Source organism: Myotis nattereri (genome assembly GCF_964212035.1).
Source record: "Myotis nattereri genome assembly, chromosome: 14".
NCBI lineage: Eukaryota > Metazoa > Chordata > Mammalia > Chiroptera > Vespertilionidae > Myotis > Myotis nattereri.
The window spans coordinates 51,074,459-51,101,335 of record NC_138089.1 but is presented as its reverse complement, the minus strand read 5'-3'; the positions used below and the strand labels follow the sequence as shown (position 1 = coordinate 51,101,335).

The following is a 26,877-nucleotide window of genomic DNA, read 5'->3' as shown; positions in this document are numbered from 1 at the left end:
TTTTTTTCTGAGGCATAATGAATGAGAGTTCTCACCCTTTTTTAAAAAAAGAAGAGGGAATAGGAATTTGTATCGGATTTCACTGCATATTGTATATTGATACCAAATATACTGTGATGGGGACTGGCAGCCTTCCCATGCTGTCTCCAACTTCGGCGCAGTCTTCGTTTGTTTTACCCTGACAGGTTATAGTCACCGTGCCTTGTAATGCAGCCTAAGATAGGGCACTGACATGCAGGCGTTTCTGTCCAAGAGGCAAAGACAAGATACACACCGCCAAAGCTTTGCCATGCATGCAGTGAGGTGCTAAGAGTTAAGACTTAGAAGCTAGTACTGGCTCTGTCTTATTCCAACATGCTGTAGCTGAAGCTCAGTGCCAGACCTTAACTATCGTGTTCATCCCCAGTTGCTGAGGGAAGAGCCTTTTCAACTCTATTCCATCCTACTTCTTGAGGCCCATACTTCTTTATAAACTGTGGCTGAGATCATATTACCTTTCATTCAAACATCTTCAGGAGCTTCTGTTCGCCTGTTAACTCTTTGGCTTTCAAGGTCATGCCAACCAGGCCCATTATGAATTTCCAAATACTCAACCTGTCCCCTCCTTCTATCTAGTCACCTCCTACTCCAATCAACCTGAATTATGATGCTCGTGTTTCCTGCTTCTTTCCTTTTCTTTCGGGCATTTTTCTTGCCTAGGACTATAATTCTTCCACCATCATGTCTCCATGCCCAAATTTCATCGGTGTGGTAAAAAAGCTTCATAAAACCACAGCCAAAAACCATCTGCTCCTTCTTTAAAAAAACCTATCTTTAACATGTGTTTTTCACATGAAACCTGTGACTGATTTCCTATATTTTTAGTGATTTATAGACTGCTATAGTTAATTCTGAAAGCTCATAAACTTCCTAAAAGCAGGGGCTTCACCAACTGTGGCTCAAGGTCTGGAAATTAGTAAGTGTGCAATAAATGAATGTGTAAGTCCCTCATCCCTGTCATACTCACATAGAGGTATACAGGATCATTAGAGATACCTATACTTATATATCTATAGAGCTATTACCATAGTTTTAGATATAAGTATAAATACCAAGTTCTTCAATGTTAATAAATTTGAAAATAAAAAGGTCTAGAAATATTGGCAATATGGCATACCTTCTAGGTTTACACATTCATGGAGGAAGTGTGCACTGAGTCACCAAAAGCTATCGGAAGTAGGGTTGTGATATTGCATTTTTATATATGACATGGCTTCTATAGAAATAAAGTAACTATACTTGCACTCTTGTTTTGGGACTCTCTACTATGATATTTTAAAAATGTTCTTCATGATATTAGTCTTTTGATATAGTCTGTGATAAATGGATATTGTGTTCAATTAAGTTTGAGGAACTGTACACATTATGTCTCCCTCTTGGAAATTCATGATATAAACTGATAGATTAAAGGCTTGCATAAATCATAAGGTTTTTTAAAAGATCATTTAACCTTCATCAACCATGTCTCCCAATTATAATTGTCTATGGTCTTTTTCATATAACAACTACAAGTATCCTAAGAAAGGAGTCTTCCGTGGAAATAAAGGGTGTCCCAAAATTCACGCAAGAAGTAATTTTGATAGAAAACACAGGTTTATAATTAAAAATTGTAAATTTTTTATTGACTCGTAAAGTATACAGTATAGGGTTATGTATGGAATAGCATATCGGGTAAATGGCCTCCACAGCTTTGCTGGCACATACGCATTCTTTTGTTATTGCCTGAGCAGCCGCATTTTTGAAGAACAGTGGTCCGATGATGCCTCCAGCCCAAAATCCGCACCAAACAGTGATACATTGTAGATGCATTTGGTTCTCAACAATCACTTGTGGGTTTTCTGACCCCCAAATGCGACCATTTTGTTGATTAACCAAGCCATCAAGATGAAAATAAGCCTCATCGAAATTCAGCCACATTTATGCAAACTGGTCATGGAAAATTTCAACAAAAGAGTGCATATGTGCCAGCAAAGCTGTTGAGGCCATTTACCCGATATGCTATTCCATACATAACCCTATACTGTATATTTTATGAATCAATAGAGAATTTATAATTTTTAATGATAAACCTGTGTTTTCTATCAAAATTACTTCTTGGGTGAATTTTGGGACACCCTTTAATTGAGAAACTGCTATTCTAGGATATTACTTATATATTACTTAGGAAGCCCAAACAATTTGTTTCAATTTTAGCTGCAAATGACCAAGTTGGCTGTGATGCTAAGTGGGGATTATCCAGATATACTTTGCACATCCCTCTTATTGGTAATAATAGTTTTGAGGCAGAGAGTATTAAATAACAAAACTACTAGTCAGGTGCTATGAAAGTAAAGCAAAAGCTCTGGGATTTTATTCCTATAAAACCTATCGGTGGGCCAAAGCTGACATTCAAAGTTCTGTTATTATTTGTCAAGTCAATCTTAATCGCAGAATCTACAGGAGAGTAAATGTTTTGGAATTAGACAGAAAGAAGGCTCTTTTACTTTTTATTTTATTTAAAACATTTTTATTGATTGATTTTTAGATAGAGGAAGGGGGAGAGAGAAAGAAACATCGATTTGTTGTTCACTTATTTATGCATTCCTTGTTGATTCTTGTCTGCACCCTTACCCGATATTGAACCCACAACGTCAGTATGCTGGGACAGTGCTCTCTCTAACCAATCAAGCTACCTGGCCAGTGCCTGGAACAAGCCTCTTTAAAGAAGTTTTTGCCAATGTTCTGAATCTTTGTGACTAAATGATTGCTGTATTTTACCTTATACAGTTACTGGGACAAACATTAGCCTCTGAGTCAAACACGAGTGGCACATGACATTGTATGACCCAATGTAATCAATGGAATTAGAGCACCCCCCTTCTAATTTTCCCTTAAGAGAAGAAATCTTGTTTTCCAGGTAGATGGAACTTGAATGAAGGTAAAACAGGGTTTGATATAGGACTGCTGTTTCCAAGACACTCAGGTTTTCCTGACTGGGGAAGAATAGCTACATGTATTCAATAGGCCTAATACTAAAACCAAGGTATATATTTCAAAAATGTGAAGTCAACAAATGGATGAATAGATGCCATCTCACTACTGGGACCCCTGTCGTATGAGGACAAGGGATTGCAGTTGGCTAAGTGTTTGCCTACAATGTGATTCCAGTTCACTTACAAACCCCTGGAACATCTGTTCCGTGCCTTATTTATGAAATAGAGCTCAAAGGGGAAACCAGTGACATATAAGCAAACACATATTGGAAGAGAGAGTGAACCAAACTGGTGGTAAAAACATGACCTTCCTCCATAAGGTCAAATAGTTTTATTTTTGATTGAACACTACAATACAGTATATATCCATTAAAAAAAGAAAACTCTATAGTGTATATAAATTATTCCTTCCAGTCATCAATTCTTTGCTTTTCCATTACAGCTTTGGTACAATATGAGTTCAGTATATAATTTTTAAATACTTTTAGCATCACAAACTCAACACAAAGTACAAAACTAATAATCCAAATTAGGGATATTATGGTCTACACAGTGGTATTCAGTGGTAGGAGAAAATCTTACCTTGATGAATTCATGTCACTAGCTAAGCTATAAAAGGCATACCTAGCAGACATGACAGAAATATGCACCATTAACCAGCTAATGTGTGTATTAGTCTTTGTTTTTTTACAGAATACCAGCAGCAATCATTTGAGTGTTGAGTGAATAGTTAAGTCCTCAGCCAGTTTTCCCATTTTTGCTCCTCTTCCCATAAAGGCCATGAGTAATATCTGAAGAAACGTACCACAGCCAGAGCGCTCAGAATTTGACCTGCCACCCGGCATTGCTCATACTCGCACAGTTTGTCCTGCAGCTAGCTGACATCACGGGGACAGTGCTGGAGGGACAGTGTGGGCCAATCAGCCGAAGGTTGTTCTGAGGGGTCGGCGGTGTGACGTTACAGTAAACAGGCATTCCAGTGGCTGGGAGTGACCCTTGACCTGTCTGGTTAGGTAGCATGATTGGCTGTTGGTATGACTGCTGGGGCAGTCCTTGAGAACCCTGGGTCATTGGCACCTGCAGAAAGACACAAGAGAGAACTGTTCATGAAGAGGTTATTTTGGGGTGTGCCATGAGATACTGTGATGTTGTGAAAAATATTCAAGTTTTTGGGTTCACGAATCTCAGCTCTATCTTTTATTTGCTGTTTCACATTGGACAAGTCACTTAACCTCTCTGATTTCCTAGACCATTTGCATAAGGTCAGGTACTTCAAGTGCCACCTAGGGGATTGCAAGGATGATGTACGATGATGCTTGGTACATGTCTGGCATGCAGAAAACGTGAAGAGCGGTTAGTTCTGAGCTTCTGTCCTCTCTTGTTACCATCCTGGAACAGCACTCTGGACCTCCATTCTGGATTTCTCTGTTGGGAAAGCCATGCTCCTGTTTTGGTTTTAAGCAAACAAAGTGGCATAGAGCCAACTGGAGCAAAAGGGGCTTTTGTCCCAGGCACCTAAGTCCCTCTCAGCTTTAAAGAACATCTAACATGGAGCTGGAGGTAGACATTGGCACAGTGTGAGTAAGGACTGTCAGGGCAGGAGGGCTGAGGATAGATTCTTCAGGGCCAGAAGTACCTGGTTACTTGGTGCAGCTAAACACAATGATGAAAGCATTTTACTACCCTTCACTTCCTCTTCTAGAGTGCATAACTCTATGGAAAATGCAGTTGTTAGGCTCCATAAATGTCCTTTGAATGAATCTGAGATGCCATTTTAAAATCGCATAACTTATAATTGTGGTAAAATGAAGTTTTGGGGGAGTATGTAAAAAAATGAATGGTAATTTGAGGGCTTTCTCCCAATAAGCAACATTTCTATAGAATGCCCAAAGGTCTTCATCAATAGAACTTTGGACTAAAGACTTTTCTTGCATGAATAGAAAGTTTATATGGAACCACACTGGCACATGCCACAGTAATTATAGAAGCAAGCATTTCCCATGTTCTATGCGTCTGTTATAACCTTGACTCAAAGTCAACCATGAAGAGTGGCTGTGCCTAGCACCCCCCCAGCATGGGGTGTACCCACAGCCTGTTGTTTGGCCAGTGCTAGGTTATAACCCTACTGATGTGCACCTGATAAGAAGACATTGTTGGGTAGGAGACCATCACACTTTGCACCGGAGTTCCTGGTTGGTTGCTCATGACGCTCTGATTCTGAGCCTGCTGCACTCCCATCAGGCCTTGGAACCCCTGTTGACCAGACAAGACGGGCTGGTAACCTGCAAAGGAAAACCACCTTTTGAACTGGTTGTGCCAGGAAAAACACAAGTGATATTTGGTGGGGTGAGAGCATTTGTTTACAAGCCAACCTTCAGACATCTCAATCTCCACATTAGGAAAGTGTTATCCAAAAGCTTGCTTTGTAAGAATGCTTATTTTGGGTGGGGGTTCTAAGAGGGGACAAGAGTATGGCTCTCCAAAATTGACTGGTATTTCCATCTTTATGCAGAATAATCCAATGAGCATGTTGTGCCAATGGTAAATTCATGACAAACACAGGCACCTCTATTGACATCAGTTGACAGATATCATTTTTATCTTTCCTATGTCTTTTGCTTTGGTTTTGATGATATTTGGAGAATTCACAGATTATCAAGTTCTTTTCTAATTAAATTGACACACTCTTTACTTTTTCACCTTTCTGCATAACCTCATGTCACCCGAGTGCACCAAACATGCATTCTACTTTCTGTGTCCTCATGAACAAAACGATTCCCTCCCTGACTGGTTCGATGTCCTTTTCCTTAGACAAAAGACCACAATAGCAAGTGAAAGGAACTGCATGTTTTTGTTCTGTGAGAACATTCTGGTAAAACACTCCAATATGTGACCATGTATATGTAACAGATGATCCAGAAGGCAACATGTAAAAATTTTATGTTTGTGTCCTTCTAGGTGGGTAATTGAGTTTCTTTCCTTTTGGTGGGCCAGCATTTATGTGTTCTAATTATTTTAATCACCACAAAAGAAGTAGAGAAGTAGTTTAAGTATTCTTAAAGGAAGACTGTGAACTGTTCTTGTACATGTTGGGGAAAAGTGACGATTTAGGTGAAATGTTATGGTGGCAGAGAAATGAAACAAATTTGCTTCCTGCTGTCAACAAGGTCCTTCCAGAGCCCGAGTTATTAAATGCACTGAGTACCTAGGAATCAGTGCAGCTTCTCTCTCTCTTTTTAATCTTTATTGTTGAAAGTATTACAGTTGCACCCCTTTATCCCCCATTTACCTCCTCCACTCCACACCCATCTCCTCAACCCCCAGGCCTTCACCACACTATTGTCTGTGTCCATGGGTTATGCATATATGTATACAAGTTCTTTGGTTAATCTCTATCCACCCACCCACCCACGCACCCCTGCCTTCCCCCTGAGATTCATCAGTCTGACTCTGGATCTATTTTGCTCATCAGTTCATTTTGTTCATTAGATTCCACATATGAGTGAGATCATATGAAACTTTCCTTTCTCTGATTGGCTTATTTTGCTTAATAGTGTTCTTAGCATAATGCTCTCCTGGTCCTTCCATGCTGTCTTAAAGGGTAAGCAAACCTTCTTTTTTACAGCTGCATAGTATTCCGTGGCATAAATGTACCACAGCTTTATCTACTCATCTACTGATGGGCACTTGGGCTGTTTCCAGATCTTAGCTATTAGAAATTGCACTGCTATGAACATATGGGTGCATATATTCTTTCTGGTTGGTATTCTGGATTTCTTAGGATATATTCCCAGCAGTTGGGTCTCTGGGTCAAATAGCAGTTCCATATTTAACTTTTCTGTGGAAACTCCATACTGTTTTCCATAGCAGCTGCACCAGTCTGCATTCCCGCTGCAGCTGCTTTCTTAATACAATTCTCCGAGGGAAAATCTTTCAGATCTTATATTTTCTCAACATACACATTAAAGTAAGTCTTACAACTAGATTTCAAAAATTGGAACAAAAGGTAAAAACATTCCTAATCAATATACATTAATAAATAATCTATATTTTGAGTGCATGTGAGAGTTTTACCATATATTGAGGAAAGTGAAGAAGGATAAAATTATAGTATAGTCTTTATGGAGGATAATATTTTCCTATCCTTGGCCATACAAAAAAAGTATCTTTGTCCATTTTAGAAATAGTGTGAAAACATGGATTGCCAAGAGCCACTGAGTTAGGTCGCCAGCTATATTCATCAAAGAGATGACACAAGGAGTAGTCAGTCTGGACTACCAGAGACAGCAAGCTTGAGAGGCCTGCCTGTGCCCGCATGCAGTGGGTGGAGCAAGTATGTAATCTAGAAAGTCACCTTTTGACTTTCTCTACATGTCCCATTGTTTTACGTTCATATTCCTCGCCTTCATTTTCATAGTTTTAATGAGTGATTTTGAAGTTTTATTAAGTCACCACCTATTAAGAATACAATTAAGAGTGGTGACCTCCCCCCCCCCCCCACCAGCCAGACTGTGCCCACAGTACACAGTGACGGCCTTCCTTTAATATGCTCTGCGGGTTAGACTAGGAACATCAGCTAAAATCGTTTACAGTTTATACAGCAGGGAAAAATCATCAGACTAGGAAACAAGAAATGTGACTAAGCCCATGTCACAGTCCTCACTACCTCCCAGAATGCCTCATACGCAGACACACTTGGGAGAAATTTTTTTTAATATTAATTGCCCATAAAAAAGTCTTCTATTATTTCCCATTGTCTAGGTCTTCCACTCTAATTCATATATCTGTTGACTCTAAAAAGTCTATTGCTGTTTTACTATTTCGTTTTTACATTTCTCCTAGCCACACACCATTTATTTTTCTGGAGGTAAAAAGGTTAGCCACACCAAATTCATTGTAACAATAATTGTGAAATACAGAGACAATAACTGGGTATGGTGGTGGAAAACTTAGGCCCAACAGTCTTCCTGGCCATCTAGTTCTATAGCAAAGGGTAGGCAGTGTGAACCCATTCTGAAGTCCCTGTGATGGTAAATATAATAAAGCCTTATTTCCAGATGAAGAGTCAAAGTACAGGTTGAAAATTAGAGAAATGTCCTACATTTTTGACCTGCATTTGGTCATATGGTGAAAGGCCAGCTGGCCTCAATGGACCTTTGGCAGAATACCCACAGCTATCATGTAGACAAAAAGAGGAGAGGACAGCAGGGGAGCGAGGAGGTCAGGAGAGGTGTGTGGGGGAGGGAAGGGGGAGTTGCTTCTATTATTTATTTGCTTGGTGACTCCTCCCATCCTTTCACCGAGTTTGTTCAAAACTGAATAGAGGTCACCTAGGAGAGAGTCACCATTATACCAGCTTTAAGCCCAAATTGAGGTGAAGAGAAAATAAGTCTTACGATAATAGCGATGTGATGACATTCAGTAAACAGAATGTTCTGGAAGGCACACATCAGATAATATTCAAGGAGAGAAAAGAGGGAGGAGGTGGTGTGGCCGCTTCCCAGTAAAGGGGCAGAGTCCGTGGGAGCGCGATTCATCTTTGCCGAGAGCCCAGACCAGACGCAGAGGTTGCATGACTCCCTCCCAGGGCCCCCTCCGTCTGATGATTTGTGCACTTTAATATTCAGCTATGCATAGCAATGGGCTACCAGCTCTGCGCTGGCCTTCCCACAGTAAACACACTTAAGGCAAATAAAGATTTATGTGGGAAGCGAATGAAGCTCTACAATTTTGAAATGAAAACTTAAGTATAAAGAAAGCCCAATTTATATTCATGAATCCCATTCGTTACTCAATTTGCTCTCCGGGCAAGAGATTTACACCTGGAATGGTTTAATTGGAGGTCCCATTTCTGTAAATTATGTTACAGCAGGTAGGTAGCAGCGTGGTCCTTCAGACAGGAAGGAGGCTGTGTGGAATGTGAATCTGAGCTCTGGTCCAGAAACAGACAAATAGAAATGCGATAACAGTGACCTAAGAATGAACTGACAGCGTCTGCCTGGGACACAGCACCCCCACAGGCAGAGATGGCAGCGTCGGTGGCAACCTGCTTATCTCGTCTATTCAAATGAGAAATGTGTTCCGGTTTGTCAATTCTCAGCTGTGAAATGATCAGTTTTTCATATTTATTGAGGATTAGCAAGATAGAATACATCTTGGGAAACAGAAACACCACCAGTATCTGCCCTGTAGGCGTGCTATGGAGACCACGAAGGCATTAGCGATTTTTATTATTTCTTTCAGTCAAGATTAATTCAATTTTCAAGTCACATGCCTCCTTTATTTTCTGGCGGTAAAAAGGTTAGAAGTGGACAAATGCCTCCTAGCAAGTAGAAGAATGCATCCCCCTAAGATGGAGGAGTTACAAAATGTAAAATGCCTGGGTCTCATAAATCTGAATATGTAATAGTGTTTCTACTACAATACCACCGTCATTGAATATTACTTGTAGTCTGAGTATAACTCATTAATATTCTGTCAAGGAATGCAAATTGATCGGGGATTATAAATTGGCATGATTACGGTCGACATTATTTAAGCTCGTACTTTATTTGAATACTCTGTTACAGATCCAACATTTTGAAAATGAGTGAAAATGACAACGTAGTAACCTGTACCTTCAGGCTTTTGCTTCCCTGGCTGCTGGTTTTGGAGGTTGAAGATGGGGAAAGGGTGTAAAGAGGACACATATCTACGGAACAAATGAACCGAGAAGCGAGGCAGTCCTCATCCCCTCCCCACCCGCCCAAACAGGGTACTTTTCATGTGGTGTTTGTTAAGCGGCATCTTCTTACTATGGTAGAAGGTCTTTGCAAATGACTGAAATTAATAACCTGCTAACATAAAAATCACTGATCTTCTGCCCCCCCCAAAAAAAATAAAAAAATAAAATAAAATTACATTAAAAAAAAATAAAAAAATAAAAAAAATAAAAAAAATATTGAAAAAAGAAAAAAAAAATAAAAAAAATAAAAATCACTGATCTTGGGAGAGTCAAAATACAAATGTTTCTCCAAGTCCCTCAGGAATGAGCTAGCTCTTGGATTCTGAATCCAGTCTCTGCGGTTTGCACATAATTTTGTGATGGGGTTGCAGGAGCTCAGCCGTGACCGAGCTGGGGAACAATACGAAGAAGGAAAATGCTTTTCCAGGCCCGCCTCTCCCTTTGCTGACTTTTTATAGTTCCCGCATTGCGCCACTTTCCAATATCTGCCTAGTGTGTTCCTTGAATTCTATCAGTTCCTCTACACTTTCAGCTCCTTTTGAAGCCTTTCCGTTATAAACTAGCTAACCAGCTCTACTCGGTGATCCCTTACTCTAATCCAAACAGTGAGTGCAGAGCTTTTCCCGTATTGTCACAACAATCCTGAGAGGCGGCCACTGGTACTAACCTTTTATAAAACAAAACTGTGATTGAGAGAGATGTAGGAACTTGTCAGAGGTCACGCAGCCACGAGGAGAGAAAGCTGGACTGTAAGTTGTAGTTTTCTGACTTTGGCATCCTTGCTTTTCCTCATTAGATGGTAGTCCTATTTCTTAGACATCCTTCCAACTTTCATACCTTAACATAACCCCTTTAACGTGGCAGATGCTCAATGGCCAGTTACTGTGTTAATTGTTTTCTCAGTAGTTAAAACAATTGAGCAAAGTGGACAAGAGTTATGATCTACACTTCGCTGATCAAGATCTTGCTAGTATCCAAGAAAGAAAATCAAAGGCAAAGCATAATTGAAATCAACCCAAACCTCTCAATAACAGTGTTAAAATTTGTCACTCAAATAATGGGGCACCAGACACACAACTGGGCTAGAGTGGGGTGGGGTTAGTCAAGTGGACTCTAGTCCTCTCATTTACCTCATTAGTTTCTAAGCCGATTCTATAGCTTTCAATTTCTAGGACCTTTTCAATTAATGGCTCTCCTCACAGGCTCTCCTCACTGTATATTTCCTCTGAATTGCTTTATCAACATGATATTAAAATATAAGGTAAAATAATTTATTTCCACATGAAATGTAAGATCAATTTGGTCATTTGACTATTCTAGGCAACTGGTTGTCCTGAGGACAGTCTCTTGACCTTTGGAAACAAAAATAGTATTCATATTTTGAATGATAAAAATAGGTAAGAGAAAAAAGATAAACAGAGACTGCAGAATAATCTAAGTAGTATGTCAGATGAAGGCCCGGAGAAATCAAGATCCCCCAGGCCACGTAGGCTGTACTTTGGGAGATTATAGACCGCTGTCATGATGCTTTGTAATGCTGTGAACACCATGGATTTGTTCCCAAGGTTTACTTCGTTACTAGGGCACTGTCTCTCAGAAAGGAAGTCCTTTCTAGCTTCATCTGCCTATGGCCCTCCGGTGCTCTAGGTGGCTTGGGAGGGGAGAAGAGAGATGCAGCATGATAATCATGGTATCCCTGTGGTTTCCTGAACCAGGGGTCCTTGGGCACTAAGGAAGGCACCTGATTTCATTGGTCTTTGCAGAGCTGTCCTACTCTAACACAAGTCCAACGTAAAAAAAAACCCAGGTGTGACAGTGTAGGCCAAGGGGGGCCAGCCCTGAGAAGCAAGGAATGAATCTTTTGAAGCATTCTCTATGCTAGTGATTCTCAACCTTCCTAATGCCGCGACCCTTTAATACAGTTCCTCATGTTGTGGTGACCCCCAACCATAAAATTATTTTCGTTGCTACTTCATAACTGTAATTTTGCTACTGTTATGAATCGTAATGTAAATATCTGATCTGCAGGATGTATTTAGGCGACCCCTGTGAAAGGGTCGTTGGACCCCCAAAGGGGTCGCTACCCACAGGTTGAGAATCGCTGCCTATGTCAACCTCCCAATGTATGAAACCACAAACTCTAATTAGGAGTTTTAAAATGAGAAAGTACTATAGATTAACTGGAAGCCTTTGTTAATCTTCAAACATACCCAAAATTAAGATATTGGATAAAAATACCTAGCCTGGAAATCATAATCAGGTACTATTCTGTTCTTAGGTACGAAGTAAAATAGCATGAAATAGTCCTAAGAATTCAAAAAGAGGAGGACAAGAAATTGCACTTCCCCCGCTTAAGACCTATCATGACTTCTTTCGTCTTTGTGTCAATGTCGCCTTCCCCTTATTTATGGACACTCACTGCATCTCTCCTTTCTTTGGCTCACCATTTATTCAGTGGTTTTAGTTTCTCAGGCATAGATGCAGAATCACCTGCAGGGAGGTTCGTGGGGAACAGGGTAATGCAGCCCGTGTCCCAGGGACGACCAGTCCATCCTAATGAATTTGAGGAGAGCTGGGACGGGCCATGAGTGGAACCAGGCCTCCTGAAGCAGTCGTTTCCTTCGTACGTGCTCTTCTGCTCATTAGCTTTCATACTGCACAGAGTGTACTCCTTAAAAGCCTCTTTACTGTCCCCTGAGAACATCCGCGCATGCATGGGTCATTTTCTAATGGCAACACACATCAGATGAACCATCCTATTACTGCAAGCTCGGGGGCCTCTTCACCGCAATTACACCGTCCTGATCCATGTTATCGCAACTACAAAGCTGGTTTTCTTTCTTTTTTTTTTAAATCAGGGCAAACATGAGACACATTGTTAAATGACTAGAGGAATGGGTCATGCACGGAATCTCAATGAATGCCTCTGAGGGAAGCCAGCATTGAATTCCATTTTAAATGGGAGAGGCTGTCATATTATTGAAGTGATTCTCTGAACTTTTCGGGCCCGTGGTGCTGCGCTGACAGCCTGCGAGCTTCAGCGACCCAGAGGGAGAAAAGCTGCATGAAGGCACACAAATGTTTTCGTTTCTTAATGAGGCTGCGTGGCTTAGAAGGAAACGTGAGTTCTCGCGTCGTATTCTTGCCCCTTTACCAGGGTTCATTATGGGCATGCTTAGAACCAGGCTGGGTGGCAGCAAACTGCTGCTGAGGCAACATAAGGCGTCAGGACAGAGATGGCTCTAATAACTGCCCCCTCAGTAACATCCCCCCTGGTGGGTATTTTCATTGACGAATTGCTTTTGATCAGTTGGATAGAATGGGATAATCATGAGGTCACAAGTCATGGGGTCAACACCATTTTGATCAAATTACTGTCACCGTCAGATGGCTACGGGGTGTAACCTAGCCCCGGCCCACTATTGTTGAAAATAAGTGCTATGGGCACAGATTCAATCTGTAGAAATCTACTTATCACTATAACAGGAAAAATGACCTCATAGGCAACAAATAGTGGGCTAAAAGTGCAGTGTCCTCCTTATGGAAAAAATAGTGTACATTATTTTTCCCAAGTAGTCCAAGGTATCTATCTTAATTTCAGACTGGCAGGCTTCTTACCCAAAGATCATTCTAGTGGTGGGTTTAAACAAGAATACTGTCTCATGATGGAATCTACTGGAAGGCCATAATTCAGAGCAGAGACAGTGAAGACCTGAAGTAAGGCAGTTGTGGTAGGAATGGAGAGAAGAGACATTTGGGATGTGAGCTGTCAGCAACTGGCATCTAGGAGTTTTAGTGCGTCACATGTTTGATGGACAAGAGCTTGGATGAATTGACTGTACCATAATCATGACTATCAGTCATCTGCTATAAAACTGAACTTTCTGATCAACAAAAACCCTAATTGTAGTTCTTGATAATTCTCCTGGTGTAAATATTTCCACCATGGCCAATTTCAAGCTACATATAGCTTAATCAGCTGGAAAAATTCCTGGCCTCCCTCTCCCCCCGCCGCCCCCTGCCCCACCTGCTCTGTGAGCCTGAATAAGAGAGCTCTGGCACACCAATGACTAAATTCAGTGTCAGATAAACTTTCAGTTCACTTACATTTTGTTTCTTTTATCCTTTTTTTCTTCAAGTCTTGTTTACTATTTGTTTTTTGACCACTGGTGTAAGAATGACTGTAAGTTACTCAGAGCTTGTGCCATCAGTGGAGACAGGCATAGAAATCTATAGTACACTGGATGTCATTAGATAGGAACACGTTTCAGATGCATGGACCACTTTTGGTGTGAATCAGAAACGGGATGCATGTGATAGAAGGTTTCCAGGAGATTGTTTGAATGTAGTATTAGAAAGCGAGCAGGTGTTTGCTAATGGGGTGGGATGAAATGGGAATAATCAAAATAAAGCAGGTATAAACATAAGGACTAGCCTGTGAGTAACCCAGAGATGTGAAAAATATGGTGAAGGTGTCTAAGTATTTAGAGGTGGCAGCAGATTAGAAATGGGGAGAGGAATATAGGAAGAGAAAAAGGAAGCTGGACTCAAATCCTAGGGCCTTGAAAGCCATTTATAAAATTGGAATTGAGTGTTGAAAGATTAAGAGTGCCACGTAAGGTTTATAAGCAGAACAATAAAAGAACAACCACTTCATAAAGTTTCTTCAGGAGTCACTTGGTGATTGCATAAGTAGAGGTAGGGAACTAAGAGGGGCATGGCAACAATCTAGGGTACAGTCAGTGAAGACATGAACTAAGGCAAAATGGTAGAGATGGAGAGAAGGAACGCATTAGAGAGATACTTAGCACGTGAACTGTCTGAGACTGTCACCTCTGAGCTGCAGGGAGGGTATGAAAGAAAGGAAAAACCCAAGAACAAATCCCTAGGTTCTCATTTGGTGAGAGAGTTGATGGTAGTGCCAGTGCCTGGGCCATACATACAAGAGGGGACAGTAAATGGAGAAGATCAGTAAACACATAAGCAAAAGAATTTTGGAGCTCACAGAATTAGGCAAACAGCTGGTCTCAGAGATACAGATGTGGAAGACATGAAGACACAGCTGCTCTTGGAGCCAATATATTTATGAGCTTGGTATGAATTTATGTATGCTACCTATAACCAAAGCTTTCCAACGAGATATTTGTAAAGTTTTCATTATGGAGTTTGGGGAACATGACTTCCAATTCCCTAGTATCCTGTCTCTTCATCAATATTCCAACAAAGGCCTCAAAGGAAAGCCCTTCTGGGCACCCCATGATGTCACAACTCCAAACAGCAATGGAGAGGTACTTCCTGTTAATTTACATAATCAACTCCTGATTATTCTTAGTAATAGCAATAAGAAATATCTTGTATCTCACCATGTGGGAAATTGTTATTTAAACTCATGGTTTTTATCTCGATCAAGACAATAATCAGAAGTCTTCCAGCTTGTGCACACAAATACAAAAATGTGCTTATCTTTTCAGCTGGCTGGAATTGGAGGCTATGGTCAACACTTAAATCCGATTTCACAATAATTAAAGTGAAAATAAAATTGAAGGACAAATGGTCCGTCCTGAAGACTCTTTCAATCATCCCCCTAGGGCAGGCTGTCTCCATGGTGACAGAGCAGTTTTATTATTTTTTTTAATAGCCTGCTCCAGGGTAGGAAGAGAAATGATCCAGATCATTCACTTGTTAACTTTTCCCTTCAACCCACGGCATTTAAGGGGACTACTCACACTTCATCATGGTTAAAGCTTTATAAGCACCCAAATGGAGTGTGAGCATCTTAAGAGAGTCTTAGCCTTTGTGCCTGAGGTTCCCTTCCAGGCCTCAGGGGGGCTCCCCTGCCTGGTACAGCCAGCTCTCTAAACCTTTAGGCAGAGGGAGCCCTCTGGGCCGGATATTCCACTGATGTCTTCAGTGTAATGATGATGCAAATACACTCAATCCTGCCTCATCATCTTGTCACCTGCTTCCTGCTTCCTCCCCCCCCCCCCCCCCCCCCCCACACACACACACGGAGGAGCTCTTTTCCCTGGATCTGTGGTTCTCAGCATTGGCCTGTTTCTGAATCACTTAGAGGTCCAGTAAAAACACCAGTTGCTAGGCTCCACCCCCCACAGGTTCTGATTCAGCAGGTTGGGGCCCAAGGATTTGCCTTTCTGACAAGTTCCCAGGTGATTCAGATGCCACAGGTCTGGGGACCACACTTTGAGAATCACTGCTGGGCCCTGACGCTCAATCAAACCTTCTGCCTTGCATTCCTGTTGTTTAATCCACCCCTTTCCCCCTCATCGAGTGGGTGATGGCATCTGACAAACACTCTGGGGGAGGCCACCTCCCTCTCTGACTTCCTTTTCATTATCTGTAAGATGGGGACAATCCTTTCCTCAAGGAAAAGCTGACCAGGGTCAGCTGCTTTCTCTTACCCTCTTTGTCTTTCTGGAAAAAAAAAGAAGTTCCTTCTAATAGCAAATAAAGAGGGCTCGGCACTCTTCCTAATTCCACCTCTTGCTGTTGAGATGGGGCAGACATAGGTCCAGAAAAGAAGGGGAGGAAGAAATATGGGAAGACGCTGAAAATGGAGTGGAGAGGGAAGAAAAGATGTATCTGGAACATTATGTTTGGCATTCTCAGCTTTATGTTAGCATTTGGTGAGACATCTGGGCAAACAAACCAGATTTTTGTAGCCTTGTGTTTTTCAGGACATGACTGTGACTTTGCTAACCGATGGTTATGCTCTCTTGCGATTGAGCCTCAGCCTTCCTTTGGCCTAAATGAAAAGCAAGCACCAAGAGACCAGGACCTCGCCTACTTTCTCTGCTATAGCAGACATCTCGTCTACGCTGCTTTTCTGAATCTCTTCTTGGCCTCATCTGAGCTGCTGTCATTCAAATAGACAGTGTACAATGGTTCTAATACCTCCTGGTCCACCAAGCTCTGGTGACGATGCTGGGGTGTAGAGGGCTAAGGAAGACTTGCACAGGATCGCACACAGAATTTCTCATACGTGGGGTCAAAATCCCACTTCCCTGCTAGTCACTTTGTCAGCATTCATACTGTAGTGCTTCTCCAAATAGGACAGACTGGACAACTAGGAATTTTTGTTTCCTAGCCACACATCTGTCAGATCTGCTGCTGTTGTTAGATCATTAATGTGACCTTGGAGAATTTTGTGTACCTGAACTAGAGCTCACCTAGCTGGCTATCAACAGACTTCTCTAAAGTAGCACACAGTAGGGCATTAGGGAGAAAGAAAACAAGGGTTCTGAAGATTCAAAGAAGTTATAATGAGTTGCAAAAAAACCCAGAATCAAACCATCTCTTTTGAAACTATCAGCACAACTGTATCCCCATATTTGGATGTAGATATTAGCAGTTATATTTACCAACAGGCAGCATTCTGTGGAGGTCATATAGTGGGTTAGTAGAGACCGCCTTTACAGTAACTCCATTCAGGAAAAGCAAGCGTTCTCCATTCTTCACTATTGTGTGTGCCTGACTCTACTCACTCAGCTAAGCCCTTTAGATGTGGGAATAGTTATTGTTCTCATTTTACAGAGGAACAAAATGAATCGCGGGGAACTGAGTAGATTGTTTGGGGCCACACAGTCCAGGACCGCCAGAATTAAGTCACTACAGTAGTGTTCTGCTGGTTTCTTTGCCACCACCTGGTCCTGGCAGGCGGCAGAATCCCACTGGAAGGATTCATGGGAGGAGATGTTAATATACAGAACGTTGCCAGATGAGTAGGCAAGTTAAGGGACCAACAGGAGAGAGAGGCACCTGGAGCCTAACAACAGTAGGGAAGGGTTTTCTCCCAGTGGCCTGAGGGCCTCAGGGGAGGAGCCAGTGTACAGAGGCCTTCAGTAAGAGCTGAAGGGGCCATCTGGAGAACCCAGGGCACCCACGGCCAGGGACCGCTGAAGGGACTCTGACCTCTCGCTCCTTCTGCCCTCTCATCTCTTGTCACTGATACCTTGCATTAGGAAAAACACTCCCCTTCCCCACCCCACCTCCCCCCACCACCGCCCCTGGAAGCAAGCACAAGGCAGAGGAAACTGTGAGAGCAGTGTGTGTGGTCAGGAGAGAAAGACAGAGAGTGGCTATGTAGTGGCAGGAGAGGCAAATGGAGACTAACCAGCAAATCCCTTCCCTTCAATGATTACAAGAAAACACTCCTGCAAGCTACAGAGTCCAATGAAGATTTTAAAGAGAGTCAGGTAATGATTTCAGCAGAGCACCGTCTCTTGGTTTTATAGATCTTTTTCCCCTTCAGAAATGATCCTTAACACCTGGTAATATGTCAGGCTGTGCACTTAGCATGACTGCTTTGGCAATTAAGTAAATGTTAGCTCTCAAGTTTTTATTTCACTAGATATTAGGGCAGAATATTTGACTCTTTGCCCTGATGCTGGCCTTTCCATTTGGAGGAAATGGCAACGTTTGTAGGGAATTGCTAATAATGTAGGAAGTACTATTAAGTAATGCTACTGTTTAAAGATCCTGTAGGGCAAAGAATAAAAAAGTTGAATTATGATTCAACTCAAGCAGTGCTCCTCATTTTGTTGAACTTGACATTTTCCTGCGCTGGCTGCATCTCCAGAAGGCTGAGATCGGATGGATAACAATAGGCAGAGGCTATTTCAGGGGAAATGAAAAAAGATAAAAGGGGGGCCTAGTCTATTTCTACAATGATACTTGCATTCCCCGAGCTTATTTGGTGTAGAAAATGCTCTGCCATAAATTAGTCTCAAGTTTAGTACCTTTAGCCATAATTTTTCAAATATTTAAAGCGGCGATCCTAAGATGAAATAGTGTGAAGGGGTATTTCAACGAGACTTGAAATAAGCGTTCTGGTGTTAAAACTGAGTTTCTGCTGCTTCATGGGAAAATCACAGGCTCTGTAATCAGAGAAGGGACTGAATGCTCTCCCCGCCCACGGTTCGGTTCTGAGACTGCGGGAAGTTATCTTGAATCTTTGAGCGTTGTTTTGCTTGCCTGTTAACTGGGGGCTAATAACTTCTAATTCCCAGGGCTCTTGTGAAGGTCAAGTAGATATCGGATAATGTGACTCACACATTCTTCAGCACCTGGCATTTCCTACCTGGCAGTTGGCATTTGTTTCCATCAAATGGTGCTACATAAATGACAGCATTGTCATTCCCTTCAGAATTATAGCCTAAATGAAAAACAACTGGGAATTGTAACAATACCTGGTTGGACTCCACCTGCCTCTTCCTCCCCCCCCGCCCCCCCCAAAAAAAATCTTGGCACTGCTCCTCCTAGCTGACCACATTCACGCTTCAGCACCCTCAAATTCCCATGAGCCAAGGCCCGGTCAAGTGCAATCCACCTGGATGCCACGATTGTGCTCTTCTGCCCCTGGGTTCTGTGGGAAGTGGAATCAGCGAAGTGGTTCTGTATGTGAAGGCAGCCAAAGCACCTATAGAGCTGCGAGTGCAAAAGGCAAGCTGATGTGCCCTGGGAGCAATTACTTGGAAGCAGGCAGGAATCATTAGGAAAGGCACGTGGGCCTGGACTCCAAGCGCTGGTTTCCAGGCTGCTGCTTTGGGACAGCCAGGGCACCAGGTTCTTTAGTTAGAGGCTCTACTCCATGTTTAATCCCAAAGACCGAGGCCTCCTTTTGTTCCCATACGAGAAACAAAGCCACCTCCCCTCTGTCTCTTGTCTCCTGATGAAAGCTCTGCTGGCACCTCCCGCAGGCTACAGGCTACATTGGCTGCGGGGGATCAGAGCACTCAGGGAAGGGAGAGCTCCCTCTCCTCATCAGAAGCTGTCTGAGGGCAAGAGGGTGCTGAGTGCATCCTGGGCACCTTTCGGTCCTTTGTGGTGACTTATTAAATAGAGGCCCCTGTCACCACATCACAGAGAAGGTACAAACCAGCTGCCACCTCTGCTTCCCCAGGCCAGCTGCTCGCTCTAGGCCCATGTTCTGTCTTGAGATTATGACAATGCTTCCCACACCTAGACCCCGAGATCCTTGCAGAGCCACGGAGAACCTCCACTTTAGCAACATTGCTCATCTCTTTTATACTATTTTTTTGTGTGCTAGATGATAAAGTGATTTTTAAGAAAAAGCATATTTTCAGTTGACATTGATTATATTATAGTATTCTTTCAAATGCAATATTTAATATTATACACACACACACACACCAATTTTACTTTTTTCCCCATTTAACAAATGCACAATTTTCATGTGCTTTTTAAATTAATTTCTTTAAAATATATTTTATTGATTTTTTACAGAGAGGAAGGGAGAGGGATAGAGAGTTAGAAACATCGATGAGAGAGAAACATCGATCAGCTGCCTCCTGCACACCCCCTACTGGGGATGTGCCTGCAACCAAGGTTCATGCCCTTGACCGGACTCGAACCTGGGATCCTTCAGTCTGCAGGCCGAGGCTCTATCCACTGAGCCAAACTAGTTAGGGCTTTCATGTGCTTTTTATTTAAATATGTTAGTAAAAAAAAAAAAATCATGATTTGTGAACAAATATCTTTTGAAATGTTGGCCCAAATGAATAATAAATGGACATTTAAGTTAACGACATGTTAAAGTATCATAATCGATTTTTAAAATTCTTTTAAACTTGGTGTTATACTTTAAGCACTAAAAAGTAACTGGCTGGTTTTGATGATTTTGTTTCGTTCCTAACTTATGAGATAAAGAAAAGGATTTAGGCTGCTCACTGCAAGCACTTATCCACAGAAAGACACACTGAAGATTAGAGATAGCAAAGTCCTCCTAAGCAGTCAGATTGGATACAAATGTCACCACTTTTTTCTTTTAAACTTTGGAATATATTTGTTTACTTTTAGTCATTAGTTTTACTTAGTATACATTGCCCACAGCGGCACAACATAAAAATTAAAATCTACCTCCTTCAATTCTAATAGTTTGTTTTTTTAAATAACAGAGTCAAATAGACACATACAGTCACCCTATATATAACTGCACTGTTAATGCCTGTTTCTCTAGTGTAATTAATATCCTCCCTTTTTACTCTCAAATGTGTAGGAGTTCAGGTGATAATTGTACAATGATTATATACTGTAGGGTATCCCAAAAATCACGCAAGATTTGTAATTCAATTCAATTGCAAATCTTGCGTGAATTTTGGGACACCCTATAAATGTATGTACACACACATATGCACACATGCATACGTTTATAGACATATACAAACATCTGCATATGTATACAGATGTGTATATATAAACATGATATATACATATATTAGAGGCCGGATGCATGAAATTCGTGCAAGAGTAGGCCTTCCTTTCCCCAGCTGCAGGCACCTGCTTCCCTCTGGCACCCAGGAAGCGGACTTCCCTCGCAGCCCTGGCTTCGTCTGGAAGGACATCTGGTTAATTAGCATATTATGCTTTTATTATTATAGATATGTAAATATGCTTTTAAAGGAAACCAGTGGAGATTTAATTGAAATGAATTTAGAGGAAGTTTACTCTTTCTGTGTTCCTCATAAATTACATTGCAACATTTGTTGTTCTGTCTTTAACCAATGGTCCATTATGCATATGTGTTAAGCAATGTATGGCTTAGAATTGAAAGTATTTAAATATGTTTGACAGATAACTGCGTTCAAAAAAGTGCAAAAGAAATGAGTGACTGAGACACTGTGTGCTCTCTTCTAATCCCTACTCACAGCCTCCCACTCAGTGTCTCCAGAATTCCTTTTCTTGGGAGGGAGGAGGGATGGAGTAGTTATAATAATTTAAAGTATTAATCTTCTTTAAGTTGACAGTTTAATGTTTGCAACAGCAGGTACTTCCAGAAACCCTTAAATCCACTGTTTGGGAATTGCTTAATTTCCTCACTAGCCTACGAAAGCGGGGAGACCAGGGCAATGAGACTATAGGCACCAGTGGGAATGTACTGATCCAGGACACTGACATCCAGAGAGGTCTATGGGTCTCATTGAAAACACGATGAAAGGCTTGGACTCTTCTTCTAGTCAATTGTTCCCTGACACACAAAAAACATTTTGCATAAAATTTTTCTGGTTTCAGGAACTCCAGAAATGTAGTCACAAAAGGCCGAATTTAAAAGTCCTCATCTAGCCAGAAAGATGAGTAATTCTCATTTTTTTTCATTCAGATGTCAGACAATTCTCAATACACTCGCCAGCAAGATGCTAGGCGCTGTAAAGGCGTGGTGGTGATGGGGGGCGGGGCTTGAGGAATCCACAAGGAATGCGTTTGCATTGATGACGAGCATTTTAATGTCACTTAGACAAGTTCAGGCATCTCTGACTGACCCAAGGGAAATTACCAACAGAAGTAAGATGTTCCTTTGAAACGTCTTTGTGAATTGAGCATCGTAAGGAAGCCTGATAGGGGCATCCCAAAGTACAAGGCGGGGGCAAACGTGGGTTTACAGTTGTTCGTATGGAAGATAACACAACAGTGAATAAGGAGCAATACGAGAATAAACTGTTTTGCGTACTCACAACTGTAAACCTACATCTACCCCGCCCTGTATAAAGTCTATCATTTACTAGGGAAATGTTTCTCATCTAGTACTATTGCCAGCCATCTCTTATTAAATGGGTAAGCACATTTGCAGGGTGGGGTGTTTTACCCTGGCTACAATCACAGCTGACCCTGAGCCGCGAGGCTTTGTACCTAACAGCCAAGGCAGCACGCAGACAGACACCCTCTTACAAAAGTGCTCGATGAAAATGGCGTCGGGGGAACCTCTCCATGAAAGCATGGGCTTGGCGGACACCACACCTCTGTGACGCTGCCAGGGAACACCCAGCCCCCGAAGCCCAGGCTGAAATACATGCAGCCAAGCATGCAGCAGAGCACAATGATTAGTTTCATTATTAACGTACTAAAACCACACAGAGCTCTTCCGTTGGAGAATGCAATTTTAATTAAGGAAAGTTAGTAGGTGAGGGCTCGGGGAAAGCTTCTCTGAGGCGATTGCATGACCAAGACTTCCTAAGCGGCCTGGCATTATTAACAAGATCTTGATGAAGGGTGTACCTAGTTGAGTGATTTAAAAATAGATGATTCCAACTGCTTTACCTTGGTGTGAAAGCTGCTATTCGATATCTAACACCCAAGACTATACATCGAATGATGTCTCCGTGGATGCAAATATCTCGGCCTAAGACATTTCTTTGGGAGGAAGCAAAGATGATGACTGTTGTGTTTTGTAGGCACAGATTGTCAAGGCATGAGAGACAGTGTAGTCTTGTCAAGACCCGGCCGTGGGAGCTAGACTCCTTCTGGACCCTGGAGCAGTTTAGCCCTCACCCCCACACCTTGTCAAACCTCTGTTCCCATCACCTGTAAAGTGGGGAAGGCGTACAATTGTTGACAGCTGTCTCCTAGGGTTGGGGAGGATTAAGTGGTAGAAAGCTGTAAGCATACTGCCTGGAGTATGGGAAGCACTCAGTTGCTTTTATTTAAAACTTAAAAAAAAAAGGATCTGAAGTTAGAAATTCACTTGCTTTTTAAAAGTACTTTCTTACCATGGTTTTCCCAAAAGGCATCATGCTCTAATAATGTTCTTTATCCCTGAGATGATGTACTTTTTACTGATTTTTAAAGACATCGTGTTGAGTCCTATGAATAACTAGAAACTCAGTGCCTACTTGGGCTGAAGATAGGGCTAAGAAAGCCACTTTATAAAGTACAAAATCCCTTTTTATCTCACATCAAGAAAAAGTAAAATATCTACGAGGAACAGACTGCCGCAGGCAAAAATAATTACAGTCTAATAATGCCAGGCTCCGTTACAGAAGTGAGATTCTGGAAGAGCAGCTGACCCGGCCCGGCTCGCCCCCTGCTCTGGGAGGCTGACATCCACGCATCAGCCCAGGCAAAGCCTGTGCAGCTGTCCTCACACATCCAACGCCCTTTCCTTTTCCTGCAACTAAGGCATCTGTGATCACCACCCAGATGATTGCCCCAAATAAAGGGGGAAAAAGGGAGGGGAGGATTGTATCTTGTAGAGGTGAATTCACTGGACTGGAAAGAAACCAGGTCGGCTTTGAACAAGGCATAATGGAGATGTGAATAGAGGACCACCCAGGAGGACACTGCCTCGCCTCTGACTGCAGTAAACAGACCCCATCTCTGACGAGGATCGCCATGCTGGTCACTGGGCAATTGCTTGGCACCCTGAAGGGTCAGCTCATGACTCTTACGTCGTCGTGTGACCCTGAACTAGTGTCGACTACCCTGGGCCTGAGTTTCCTTATCACCGTGTCACTGTATAGTTAAGGATTCAAGCTGAGTCGGACCAGTTTAAGACCTCCTCTGAGTCTAACATTCTATAGTTCAAACAGAATTGCTTTATTGAGGATAATGAAGGAATTATGCCGACACACACTTTTTAAGCTCTGCAAGATGTTTTCCATTGAAATCTCTCTCCTTTTTTATCTCCCTCCCAAGAATAGCTGGTCCTGATATCAGATCCTTCAACAGATGCCCCCAAATGTTTCAAATACATTTGTCAAATCTATCACAGGCTCCTTTCTGACTGCGTGCAATAACCAGATGCAACCAAAATGAGAACTTCAATGACTTAAGAGAACTGCTACACTTGTTACCCAAGAAGATAATATTGAAGCTGAACCAAATCCGATATATATATATATATAAAAAAATAGAACCCTGCCTGATGTGAATTGGATTTTTCCAAAATCTATTCAGATCAGTCTATAACTATATCTTTGGGGAGGAAAAAAAACAAACAAACCAAAAAAAGTCCTCTTGATCTGAACAGAGTACAAAGTCCCAAAAGCCTTTAAAAATATACTGTTAATGTATATGCAATGATTTGAAAAGTCACCTTTCTTCTCCTTGATGACAGTCCCGTTAAGAGACTGCATCTGGGTTATGTATCTTTGTCTCACCATTCTCACTTTGCTTGCTGCATAGCCTCCATGGAGATGCAATGCCTGCACACAGCAGATGCTTAGTAAATGAATTGTTATTACTGAATGCATGTGGATAGAAAAAACAGCATTACCTCCCAATGTCACCTAGAATTTCACCTACACGTTTTGTTTCTAAAGAGTGGAACCCAGGGGCCCAGGAGTAAAATGGCAATGGACAGCCAAGTGCAGAAGGCCAGGGAAACTGATCTAAAGCCAAGCAGGGAAGAACTATAATCTTCAACTCTTCTCATTTCCCTGCTGGCCAAGGGTGACTCTAGCTCTGAGGGACAGACAATTTCCAACAGGAGAGAAAGGAAATGGTCTCAGATGTGGCCTCGGGTCACACACAGAGGATGAGTGCTTTAGCTTTGGGCACAGCACCTAACTCACTAGGCTTCAGTTTCTTAGATGACAACTGAGAGTACTGGGTGATTCCTTCAGCTCCAGCCACTCAGGACCTTAATGTTTTGCCAATATCGACAGGCATTCTCCTGTTCTACTTCGAAAATCGTGGGTCTTTATGGATGATTCATCAATTCTGTCTGTCACACCAACCTGCCACCATGGACCAAAATTACATATGACAGCATATCCTCCCCATTGTCACAAAAGACACATAAAGACAGGCTGTCATGGAGAATTGTGGCACGAGAATACAGTCAGCAGACTCCTGTTGACGGCTTTCACATGGGATGCTTAAGTCTGCAGGCTTTCCACCAGCTCAAACATTGCTCAGCAAAGGTGGCAATGACCAAAGTTGGCGAAGTCACTGCCCACCAGTGAACACTCTTAATCAAATCTATTCTCACTTCTGAAGGTGGGGCGTCGCCCAGCCCTTTCTTCTGGAAACATGGCAGCGGCTGTTTCACCACCAGTGGCCAATGCTGTTTGTGGGGAAAAGAACCACATGCTATCAGAGTGCTTTGTCCTTAAGTCATGGAGCTAAAAGGCTACCATGCCAAGAACTATAGCAGCTTCAACTATAAAAGCATCGAAGAGTTTCTAAGACCAGGAAGGCGGAGCCATTTACTAATCTGACTAATATATACCCTAAAAAACTCCCATTGGTAAAACCAAGCCAGTCTTCCCTAGGCCAAGGCGAAAAGAAATGAGTAAAAGGAGAACTTCTAGACATTTAAAAGACCACAGATATCCTTTAAGAGCTTAAAAGCCCAACAATGTTGCTCCTCCTGGGAAGAAGTGCATCCTACAAAGTAGGTTTGCTTTTAATCCCAGAGAAAACAAAAAGGAAGTGTAGTTCAGATGAGTGTTTTGTAGTCAATAGATGCTGTGAGTGAGAAGGCTTCTAACTGCTTTGATATTTGCCTGGATGCAATGGGCTCTATTAACCATGACAGCATAGCGAATCTAAGCACTGAGCAACCTGGATTGTGAAACTTCCTCCGAGTGGGTTACGTACCCCCCCCCCCCCCGCCCACACACACACACACACACACTCCCCACAGAGTTGTACACTTTTTATTTCTGTCGGTAGGGGTACACTTGTCAAGCCAAAGCAGCATCTGCTCTTCTAAGCAATGCCTCTACTCCCACACTGTTTCTATGTCAAACTGCCTTTTCTGCTTCTTGGGAGGTGGTGTGGCTTGAAGAACGTCTACCTGTCTAGACAGGTAGCCATGAAAGTTTATCAAACTATCACCACGGTGGCCCGGACGGCCTACCAAGAATAAAACTGTAATCTGACCAAGTATTACTCATTGCAGCGAGGGAAGCCAGACAGCACAGGAAGTATGGGGTGTCTCACCAACAAAGGCTAGAAGACATCATAGGAGTTTAGATGGTATTTAAATGCAGCGGAGTTTCAATAGGTTTAAAGCAGAGCAGGACTGTGTCAAGGAGTCTACTTCCTGTGTGGACTGCGTAGTGGACCCAGGGGCCTGTTTCTTTGGGGGCTACACATTTAAGACAGAGGTGGGATATCTTGTTCAGCAACACCTATCTGAAACCTTGCACGTGAGATGCTGAGGCTGCTCCTCTGCGTGGGTCTTCTAGGGAGGAGTGTGAAGTTTTATTCTTCACCGATATCAATTCAAGTCAAACAGAAAGACGTGATAGTCTGTAATTTTAGAGGACAAGGTGAATCTGGTGGTTGTGGCACTGCAGAGCTCCAAGGGGACCTTGGGTCCTGCTGTCCTCTGTGTCTGTCATTCCAGCCGGATGAATGGCTGGGCAGATTACTTGCTCAGTC

General features: G+C 42.3%; 1 protein-coding gene across 25 annotated transcripts in view; it reads right to left on the bottom strand.

Annotated features, from left to right (window-relative positions):
* Positions 1-3,306: 3,306 nt before the first annotated feature.
* ARPP21 (cAMP regulated phosphoprotein 21) overlaps positions 3,307-26,877 on the bottom strand; it is a 143,836-nt gene continuing 120,265 nt past the window's right edge. For all 25 annotated transcript variants that reach the window (XR_013996787.1, XR_013996788.1, XM_081106066.1 and 22 more), the window contains 2 exons: positions 5,148-5,293; positions 3,307-4,088 (listed from right to left, as the gene is read on the bottom strand). Coding sequence is in view for 23 of the 25 variants with exons in the window: in XM_081106066.1 (XP_080962192.1) it covers positions 3,831-4,088; positions 5,148-5,293 (404 nt within the window). In the remaining 2 variants the exon portion in view is untranslated. The remainder of the gene's footprint in view (positions 4,089-5,147; positions 5,294-26,877) is intronic.